This window comes from Ctenocephalides felis, unplaced genomic scaffold, assembly GCF_003426905.1.
Source record: "Ctenocephalides felis isolate EL2017-DRISC unplaced genomic scaffold, ASM342690v1 CF-g0.4_SCAFFOLD_00845, whole genome shotgun sequence".
NCBI lineage: Eukaryota > Metazoa > Arthropoda > Insecta > Siphonaptera > Pulicidae > Ctenocephalides > Ctenocephalides felis.
In genome coordinates, this window is record NW_020536999.1 from 88,128,857 (window position 1) to 88,140,493 (window position 11,637).

An 11,637-nucleotide genomic window follows, 5' to 3' on the forward strand; every position below is an offset into this window, starting at 1 on the left:
GGACCAAAATGCCAAAAATGATAATTCAGTTTTTAAGGAAAAAAGCGACCAATATCATTCAAAAAAATTTACAGAATAAATAACTGCTTAAATTTGTGGGGGGGGGGGCAGGTTTAGCGGTTTCGATGATCCAATAAAAAAATTTGAAAAAGAAACATTTGGCGGACAAAAGTGATCATAATTGTGTAAAAGTGATATGCACATTAAATTATCAGATATTTTAAAGATATTATAATAATAAGTATACATTTATATGCATTCTGTAACATTGTTTATCCGTTAGACTGCGACGCGGCGCTTACGCGCTTCTATATTTTGTCCCTACGCAGCTGAAGCAGCGCGATTGCTTTAAAAAAAAGTTCGAAAGTTCGTAAAATTTCAGGGATGGGGCGGCATTTTTGTCAGTGCCCCGGGGCGCCAAATGTCTGAATCCGGTCCTGTATTAAATTTTGATATTATAACACTATATTGACTTCTAAATTTTCTTTTTGCTAAACATAACAATTTGATAACAATTTATAATACTCCGAAATGTTTTTTTTTTCATAATAATAAGGTTATGAAATGTTCACGTTCATTTAATGTCCATTTAGCTGTAAGAAATTTATAGAATTTACACTCGTTTTTCCTACTGGTGTTTTCACAATCCACTACACAACAAGTTTAGTGTCTCATTTTTATTTAGAATCTATTTAAAAATGAAATAAAACTAGTTGGTTTGGTATTTAGCCTTGAGGCAAGTTACATGAACCTCCCGTTATATGTAAATAATCGACTTAATCAATAAAAAATAAATTAATTTATGAGCGATTAAAAGTATTCCGAGTGGATTTATTACACATGATCAAAAACGAACTAACACGTTAACGCGGAGTATTTTCAAAAAGCAAATTTTCAAAATTCAACAATTTTTGTATTTGAACCAGTTTCCGTAGGACTTTAATGGTTTACTATGTTTTTTAAGACCAAGTACTCTATCGTTATACCAAGTAAATCGTCTAATTTAAATTAAATTTTATCAAACGTCATAAAATCTACTTCTTTTCTCAAACTTTGATGAATTTTTAAAATTAAATTACTTGTCGTAAGGCCGCAATATTTCAGTAAGTTCCATAAGGCCATGATATATATCGCCAAAAAAAGTTCCATAAAAATCGGTTCCAATTTTTCTTTCAACAGCTAATTACAAGAAAACAGCTCGGTAGATTTTTGCCTAAAACTAATCAGTATCATCACCAATTAATATCTTTCGAACAGTTTTTGATTTTTTAAAATCGATTCGGTAGTATGAGCTTAAATTGTGGACGAAAAGTTTAACTTTTTTTTTCCAAATTACAAAGAAACGGCCCGGCCGATCTTTACCAAAAACTAATCAGCACGATTCCCAATCAATATCTTTCGACCGGTTTTTGAATTTTCATAATCGGTTCAGAATTGCAGTCTAAAACGTGGACGAAATTTTTTTTACTTTTCTGCAATTTATGAAGAAACGTCTCGGCCGATCGTCCCACAAAACTGACAAACGATAGTCCTCGTCGTGATACAACAAATGGCTTTTAAATTTTTGAAATCGGCCCAGCCGCTTTTGAGAAAACGTTGATTTACGCTAAAAAATCTGTTCACATACACATACACACGCACACACACATACATACTTTTTCCAAATTAGGTTTCATTCGATTCAGAATGGCTTGAAACGTCGAGAAAACATAAAATTAGCGAATTATGAAAACATAAACTTTTCCTTCGGACAGTTAATAATAAAATAATATTTCACGTATATTTGTTTACTATTTCGGTTATAATAGCCTCCCGTAGTGCTTAAAATGGCCACTACGAACGCTTCAATCGATTTGCGTTTTCCTTCCATGCTTACTTATCTATGCTTCACACAGACGAATAACTTACCCTACTCATCTTTATAAGAACTACTCTATGCTTTCAACTTTTAACTGAAATGTCAAATGTAAGTGTAACTAACTTTATCTTTTCTAACAATAAATAAAAATTATCAATTAAAATTGATTATTAAAAGATACGCAAACGTTTTCATGAATATTTCTTGAATATTTACAGTGAAAATAACGTGAGTTCTAATAAAAATGTCAGAAGAATCAATTATGTCTACTATTAACCAGAGAATTAAAATGGAACCACAGGAATATTCTGCAGAAAACATTAAACTCGAAATTCCGGATGAATTTGATGCTATTGTTAAGTCTGAAGAAGATAATGATACTTGTCTGGAAAGATTCTTGAATTCCGAAGTGACGATAGAAGAAGTAGTCAAACAGGAGATAATTGAGACACCTACTTTTGAATGTGATATTTGTAATGAATCTTTTCCAGAATCACAACAATTAGAAGAGCACATGGTCGATCACATGCCTAGCAAGGAAGGCCCACAAAAATGTAACGTGTGCTTTGAAACATTTGAAATGCCCTCAAGTTTGGCAAGACACATGCGTTTCCATAGCTCAGAACGACATTTCCAATGCAATATCTGTAATAAAAGGTTTGCACGGTTATCTGTATTGCAGAATCACATGCTTACGCATTCTCAAGAACGTCCCTTTCAATGTGAAATATGCGACAAAGCATTCACACAAAGAGGCGGTTTGGAATCGCATATGCTCAACCATACAGGGGAACGCCCGTTCAAATGCAAAATGTGCAATAAGACATTCAAACAGAAAAGCCATTTGAAACCACACATGCTTTTCCATTCAGGAGAGCGACCTTTTAAATGTGAAATATGCAATCAAAGCTTCACACAATTATTTCTTTTGGATCAGCACACTATTTCTCATTCTGAAGCTCGGCATTATCAATGCAAGATATGCAATAAGACATTCAAACAAACAGGTCATTTGAAACAACACATGCTTCTTCACAGTGCAGTAAGCCTCCATAAATGCACGATATGTCCTAAGACATACAAACGAAAATATGATCTACAAAAGCACTTGCTTATTCATAATTGTGAAATGTGAAATAAAGAAGGGATGATTAATGTGAAATATGAAATAAAGGAGGGGTGATACTCTGTACAATCTAGTAAACTTCCCAAAAACTTCAGATTTTAAAATCATCATTGGTAAAAATGTATTTAAAAAGTAAAAATCACACTTCTAAAAGACTTCTACACAGATAGTTAAGCAGATGTTTTCACTTGTAACCAAAATTGTCTGACGAATTATGAATAGCTTATATTTTGTTCGCATTCTACTTTAAATGTTATAATTAATATGTATACAAATATTAGTATTAATAATATATTTTTTATATTATTATTTTCTGTGTATGTATTAAAAATATATTTATCATTGAAACATAAAACTGTTTTTCTTTAACTTTCCATAGGATAAGTTATACTAATGGGCCGAAAATGAAAATTTTTTATTATTTATTATTATTTATTATTATTAACTTCCCGTAGGGTAAGTTATTGTAATGGGCCGAAAATCGGAATTGAAAATTTTTACATTTCTCGACGTTTTGAAGGTTTCTGAACATTTTGGCATACCTCAGAAAAAATGGATGTGTGTGTGTGTGTATGTGTGTGTGTGTGTGTATGTATGTGTGGATACAAATTTCCAGTCACGTTTTAGGGCGCACGGATCAACCGATTTGAATGGTTCAAAAAACATTCGATTCCTATTGATAGGGAAAAGAGCTGATTAGTTTTTGGCAAAGGCAGGTCCAGCCGTTTCGGAGATACGGAGCAAAGAGTGCGGAAAATAGAAATCGAATTTTTGAGAGAACGGAGTATCCGATTTGAATGATCTAAAAAACATTCAATTAGTAATGATTGGGAGAAGTGTTTATTAGTTTTTGGCAAAGGCAGGCCCAACCATTTCGAAGATACGGAGCTAAATATGTAAAAAATGGCAGTTTTTGAGAGAACTAAGCGTCCGATTTGAATGATCAAAAAACTTTCTGCTTCTCTTAACAAAATAATTGATTTTGGAAAAAAAATTTTGTTTCATTTTTTTTTTTTTTTTTTTTTAATTTTTATGTTGAAACAAATAATTTCAACTTTGCAATTCAGTTTATATAATTCTTATAAATATTAGACAATGTTACAATATTTATAATAATCTATTTGAAAACATTCAGTATTCCACGAATATTTCGTTACGGTACGGGAAGTTCCAGCAATTTGCCTTAAGGCACGATGCCATCCACCCCACTAGTTATTATTTATTTTCACGTTTCAGAGGTTTTTGAACACTTCGGCATACCTCAGAAAAAATGGATGTGTGTGTGAGAATACAATTTTTCGTCGACGATTTTGATAACACGGATCAACCAATTTGAAAGGCAAGTCCAGCCGTTACGAACATACGGAGCAAAGAGTATAAAAAATAGAAACCGAGTTTTTGAGAGAACGGAGTATCCGATTTAGGTGATTCAAAAAATATTCAATTTGTAATGATTGGGAAAAGTGGTGATTAGTTTTTGGCAGGGACAGGTCCAGCCACTTCGAAGATACAACGCTAAATGTACAAAAATTTGTAGTTTTTGAGAGAACTTAACATCCGATTTGAATGATTCAAAAAACTTTCTGCTTGTGTTTACGAAACAATTGTTTTTGGGAAAAAACATTTTTTTTTGTGTATCGAAAATAATTCAGATTCTAATTTGAATTCTGGCTACAGTTCAGAAGCTCACTTTTTCACTTCAAATTTGTGGCTTTCTGTTAAAACGTAAAGCATAGAGAACGATAGCGAATGAGAAAAGATGCGACACTCTTCTTAAGTAGCAAAGCAATTTAATATAAGTGTCGTATCTCTTAAAACACACTCTATGCCTCAAATGTCAAACAATCGCTTATGGACTAACCTATTCATTTTTAATCACAAATATAAATTAGTTAAATTTATTATAAAATTTGTGAAGATTATTGAATGAAATAGCTTATTATATAGAGCATCGTTAATACTTATTCAATTTATACAGTGAAATTATTTAAAAATGTCTGATGGAACAACTTTGTTTATGAACAATCAGTCTATCAAAATTGAGCCACCAGAATATACAGAAGACGAAATTGATCGTATTTTTGAATCTGCCAAATGTTCCGAAGATGATAAAACTTGTCTAGAAAGATTCATGAATTCTGAAATAACTATTGAAGAAGAAATCAAACAGGAGGCAATTCAGACACCCAGTTATGAATGTGACGATGAAAAACCTTCTGTATGCAAAATTTGTAATAAAGCATTCACTACAAAATCTCTATTAGATCAGCATGTTTGTGAACAGACCTTGGAACAACCTTCAAGTATTAAAGAATCTGATAATTCAAAACAAGATAGGTTTGCTCATTCTGAAGAGCGCCCCCATAAATGTTCAATTTGCCATAAGACATACAAAGCAAATGCGCATTTGAAAGTTCATATGCGTAATCATACAGGTGAACGTCCATACAAGTGTGAAAAATGCAATAAGGCATTCATAGGAAAGGGTCCACTGAATTCACACATGCTTATTCACTCTGGAAAATATCCTTATAAATGTGAAACATGTAACAAAGGGTTTCGTACTCAAAAAAATTTAATAGATCATATGCGAACACACACAGGAGAACGCCCCTATAAATGTGATGTATGCTTTAGGACATTTACACATATAACTACTCTTAGATCCCACAAGCGTATTCACACTAAACAATTTCCTTACACATGTGAATTATGTAGCAAAAGGTTCAATCAAGCAGGCAATTTAACAAATCATATGCGTACTCATACTGGAGAACGCCCTTACAATTGCAAACACTGTGATAATACATTTAAAACATCGAATGCTGTGAGAAGGCATATGCGTACTCATACAGGAGAGTGCCCCTATAAATGCAAGATATGCAATAAGGCTTTTAAAGTATGGTGCACTATGAACAAGCATATGCGTACTCATACAGGAGAGCGTCCTTATAAATGCGAAGTATGCAATAAAGCCTTTAGACAATCGAATCATTTACAACAACATATGCTTATTCATACAAGGGAGTATCCTCATAAATGTGATGTTTGTGACAGAGGATATCCTTATAGAAGCAATTTGATTAAACACAAATGTACAAAGAAAATTAAAGGAAAAATGTAAAGACAATTAATTTGTTAATATATAATAATATGTATATGTATAGGTGATACATGGCATAAGATTTTTTCAGCCCTCAATAAAATAGAATCAAAACTGTAAAAACAAAATAAGAAAATATAGACATTGATATAAGTACCACATTGATTTTTTTATACAATTTAGTCAGAAAGCAAATATTTAATTATTTTATTTATTTATGTAATTTTATTTATAAATATGTAAAATTCAAAAGTGTTTAAACCTTTAGATTTAGGCCTAGTCAATATTTATGACCGTTTCTGCCGCACAACAGACCAATGTTATGGCAAGGCTATGTTATGGAGAACTTTCGAAACTAAATATTATCAAAAACCATGTGGTTGCTATGCAGTCAGGCGTTTTTCTCAGGTTGTCGGATAGAAAACCTAAAATAAAAACCCCACAAATGTCAAAAAACGATCTTAGATAGCAGGGTCTTTCTGACTCAGCTTCATAACATACGAGTGACGTCGCAGTTTATGTGTAAAACGCCTGAATGGACAGCAAATACATGACATTTTGACAGTATTCAGTATGATTCAGTAGCATAATGTATGGAAGTTGGAGTGTAACATGGCCTTGCCATAACATTGGACTGTTATACTAATAAAATATAAACAATTATGGGACCGATTCTGCCGCATAACAGGAAAATGTTATGACAAGGCCATGTTACAATCTAACTCCCATACATTATGCCACTGAATCATACTAAATACTGTCAAAATGTCATGTATTTGCTGTGCATTCAGGCGTTTTACACATAAACTGCAAGGTCACTCGTATGTTATAATGCTGAGTCAGAAAGAGCCTGTTATGTAAGATCGTTTTTTTTTGGCATTTGTGCGGTTTCTATGTTAAGTTTTCTATCTAACAACCTGAGAAAAATGGCTGACTGCACAGCAACTACATGGCTTTCGTCAATATTTAGTATAGAAAGTTCTTAGGGCGCGATGAAAAAAAGGTTGGAAACTACTGGATTATTAACTGGATTATAACTTAGAGTAAGTTATAGTAAACAAAAAAATCCCAAAATATTTTTTTTTATATATTTATGTTTCAGAGGTTTGCATACATTTTGGCATACCTTAGAAAAAATAGATGTATGTATGTGAGTGTGTGTAATATGCAAGTATTAGGTATGGATAAAATTTTTGGTCGACGTTTTCGGGAGCACCTGTCAACCGCTTTGACTTATTCAAAAACCATTCGATTTTTATTGATAGGGCTGATTTATCGCAAAAGTTGGTCTAGCCGTTTCAGAGATAAGAAGCAAAGACTGCAGAAAATAGAAATCGAGTTTTTGAATCAATCAAATCGGAGCATCCGATTTGAATTATTCAAAAAACGTTCAAATCGTAATGATGGGAGAAGTGGTGATTAGTTTTCGGCAAAGACAGGTCGAACCGTTTCGGAGATTTTGAGCTAAATATGCAAAAATGGCAGTTTTTGAGAGAACTAAACATCCGATTTGAATGATCGAAAAAACCTTTTGCTTGTATTGACGAAATAATTGATTTTAGGCATTGCAAATACATTTTTATTTATTTCAAAATTTGAAAAATAATGCTTTTTAAATTCTAAAAAATATTTTTTTTAATATTGCAAATAATTCGGATTTTAATTTTAATTCTAGCTAAAATTCTAAAGCTCTCTTATATAATTGAGATAAAGTCCTTCATTCTTAAAAATATGAGATAAGATCCTTCATTCTAACTCCGCTTGATATAAACGTCATAGTCCAATTTATAAACTCTTATATTTTGTCTATAAAATACGAATAATGAAAGTTACAGTATTTATAATAATATATTTGAGAACATTTAATATTCGTCTTAAAATCGTCCAAAAATCGAAATCGAAAATTTTAACATTTCTCGACGTTTTGAAGGTTTCTGAACATTTTGGCACACCTCAGAAAAATTTGATGTGTGTGTATGTATGTATGGATACAATTTTTCGTCCACGTTTTCGGGCGCACGGATTAACCGTTTTGGATGGTTCAAAAAACATTCGATTCCAATTGAAAAGGAGATGTGCTGATTAGTTTTTGGCGAAGGCAGGTCCAGCAAAGAGTGCCAAAAATAGAAATCGAGATTTTGAGAGAACCAAAAGTATCGGATTTGAATGGAAAAACATTCAGTTCGTAATAATGAGGAGAAATGATGAATGATGATTAGCTTTTGGCAAAGAGGCCAGGTCCAGCCATTTTGAAGCTAAAGGTGTAAAAAATGGCAGTTTTTGAAAGAAGTAAGCATCCGATTTGAATGATGCAAAAACAATTTTTTTGCATATCGAAAATAATTCAGATTTTAATTTTAATTCTGACTAAAGTTCTAAAGTTTACTTATATACTTTAAATAAATAATTTTAACTTTGTAATTCAATTTATATAATTCTTATAAATATTAGACAATGTTACAGTATTTATAATTATCTGTATGAAAACATTTAATATTTCTGAAATATTTCATTACGGTACGGGAAGTTCCAGCAATTTGCCCTAAGACACGATGCCATACACAACTAGTAAATTTTAGTTTGCTAATAATTTACTTCGTAAAGTTAGTTAGCAAGAGTGTCGCATCTTTACTAATTCATATCGTTCTCTATGCTCTATCTGTCAAACAAAGCATCACCATCTTGAGAAAATTTCTTTTAAGACAAAAACTTTAAAGACAAAAGTGTTTGTTATTAATTATAACATAATTAATTACTAAAAAGCGATTGTTTAATGTTATGAAAAATTGTTGTTAATTCATTTTAAGTGTAAATATCTAAAAATGTCCGAAAAAACAACTGTGTCTACAAATGAGCTCCAAATTAAGATAGAACCACCAGAATTTTCAGTTGAAGAGATTGAAGGTGAAAATGAGGATGAATTTGATGTTGATGATGATAATATTAAGCCGGAGGCATTTTCAGACAATGGCGATACTTGTTTAGAAAATTTCATGAACTCTGAAGTGACGATAAAAGAAGAAATCAAACAGGAGTCACTTGAGGCACCCTCTTATAAATGTGATATTTGCAATAGATCATTTACAGAGTCGCATGATTTAACTGAGCATTTGGCCGAACACATGCCTGGTCACAGCGAAGAAGGCCCCCATAAGTGTGATATATGCTATAAGACATTTAAATATCCTTCAATTTTGGCAAAACACATGCCTGTACATACTAATGAGCGCCCCTTCAAATGCGAAATCTGTCACAAGACATTCAAACGATCAAAAGAGTTGAAATCACACAAATTCACACATTCAGAAGAACACCCTTTTAAATGTGAAACATGCAATAAGGCATTCAACAAAAAAAGCAATTTAACAAAACACAAGCATATCCACGCTGAAGAGCGCCCTTTTAAATGTGAAATATGCAACAAAGAATTCCATTTATCAAACTATTTGAAAAAGCACATGCTTGTTCATACCGGGGAACGTTCCTATGCATGCAATCTATGCGAAGGCACCTTCATGTTACCAAGCGACTTGAAAAGACACATGAGTGTCCATACAGGGGAACGCCGTTACAAGTGTGAAACATGCAGTAGAAGATTCAGACAACTGGATGCTTTAAAAACACACCTACTTATTCACACCGGAGAACGCCCACATGAATGCAAAATATGCAATAAGGCATTCATTCAATCAAGTGCTCTAAAAACGCACATGAGGATTCATTCAGAAGAGAGTTGTTATAAATGTGACATATGTAATAAGGCTTTTAAACAAGCGAGCATCCTGTGGAGACACTCGCTTGTTCACAGTGGAAAACGTGCACATAAATGTGGGATGTGTGATAAGGCATTCACATCGTCGAGTGATTTGAAAATTCACACACGTACTCATACTGGTGAACGTCCTTATACATGTGAAGTATGTAGCAAAACGTTTCCTGCACGGACTAATTTAAAAAGACATCTGCGAATTCATAAGTGAGAAGTCACTAGAAGGAAACTAGCGGTGTATGGCATCATGCCTTAAGGCAAATTGCTGCAACTTCCTTTCTTCCTTCAACAAAACTTAATTAAGCTGAGTTAGCATAAAGGACCTTATCTCATATTTCTAAGAATTACATAAACTGAATTGCAAAGTTAAAATTATTTATCTCAAGTATATTATTGAGCATCGTGCCTTAAGGCAAATTGCAGGAACCTTCCATATCGTAATGAAGTATTCGAAGAATATTAAATGTTTTCAAATATATTATTATAAATACTGTAACATTTATTATTCATATTTTATAGACAAAATATAAGAGCTTATAAATTGATGTTGTTATATGTTTATGTTAAAAGTAAATAAACAAAACTTAATTAAGCTGAGTTAGAATAAAGGATCTTATCTCATATTTCTAAGAATCATATAAACTAAATTGCAAAGTTAAAATTATTTATCTCAAGTATATCACTGGGCTCTAGAATTTTAGCTAAAATTAAAGCAAACTAGTGGGGTGTATGGCTTGTGCCTTAAGGCAAATTGCTGGAACTTCCCGTACCGTAATGAAGAGGAATACTGAATGTTATCAACTAGATTATTATTAATATTGTAACATTGTCTAATATTTATAAGAATTATATAAACTGAATTGCAAAGTTGAAATTATTTGTTTAAAGTATATTAGAACTATAGTCAGAATTAAAAATAAAATCTGAATTATTTTCGATATACAATTTTTTTTCCAAAATCAATTATTTTGTTAAAACAAGCAGAAAGTTCTTTGAATCATTTAAATCGGACGCTTAGTTCTCTCAAAAACTGCCATTTTTTACACATTTAGTTCCGTATCTTCGAAATGGCTGGGACTGCCTTTGCCAAAAACTAATAAACACTCATTAACAAAAACATCATTACTAATTGAATGTTTTTTAGATCATTCAAATCGGATGCTCCATTCTCTCAAAAACTCTATTTCTATTTTCCGCACTCTTTGCTCTTTATCTCCGTAACTGCTGGACCTGCCTTTGCCAAAAACTAATCAGCTCATCTCCCTATGAATAAGAATCGAATGTTTTTTGAACCATTCAAATCGGTTGATCCGTGCGCCCGAAAACGTGACTGGAAATTTGTATCCATACATACATACACACACACATCAATTTTTTCTAAGGTATGCCAAAATGTTCAGAAACCTCCAAAACGTCGAGAAATGTAAAAATTTTCAATTTCGATTTTCGGCCCATTACAATAACTTATCCTACGAGAACTTAAAAAAATTTTTTTTGTTTAACCCAAAAATAATCGTTTCGTCAATACAAGCAAAAGGTTTTTTTAATCATTAAAATTTTTTGAATAGTTTTTTTAAATAATTTAAATCGGTTGACCGATGCTCCCGAAAACACCGACTAACTAGTCGGTGTCGAACGATTCAGAATGACTTGAAACATCAATAAAATACAAAATTAGCGAATCGGATTTTTTTTAGGAATGTTAATAATCTACAGCTCAGATACTTAAGAACTACTCATAACTAGTCGTGCATGGCATTGCTGGAAATTCCCGTACCAAA

The 11,637-nt window shown here is 32.3% G+C and overlaps 2 protein-coding genes across 2 annotated transcripts; both read left to right on the forward strand.

Moving 5' to 3' along the window:
• The first annotated feature begins 1,917 nt into the window (after positions 1–1,917).
• On the forward strand, positions 1,918–3,154 carry LOC113371426 (zinc finger protein 525-like). Its single transcript, XM_026612057.1, has 2 exons — positions 1,918–1,966; positions 2,077–3,154. The coding sequence occupies exon 2, from the start codon at positions 2,103–2,105 to the stop codon at positions 2,991–2,993; it is 891 nt and encodes a 296-aa protein (XP_026467842.1). The 5' UTR covers positions 1,918–1,966; positions 2,077–2,102; the 3' UTR covers positions 2,994–3,154.
• A 1,752-nt stretch (positions 3,155–4,906) lies between these two features.
• LOC113362853 (zinc finger protein 729-like) lies at positions 4,907–10,067 on the forward strand. The gene is made up of 3 exons (XM_026605350.1): positions 4,907–6,104; positions 6,194–6,203; positions 8,895–10,067. The coding sequence occupies exons 1-3, from the start codon at positions 4,978–4,980 to the stop codon at positions 10,065–10,067; spliced, it is 2,310 nt and encodes a 769-aa protein (XP_026461135.1). The 5' UTR covers positions 4,907–4,977.
• Positions 10,068–11,637: the final 1,570 nt, after the last annotated feature.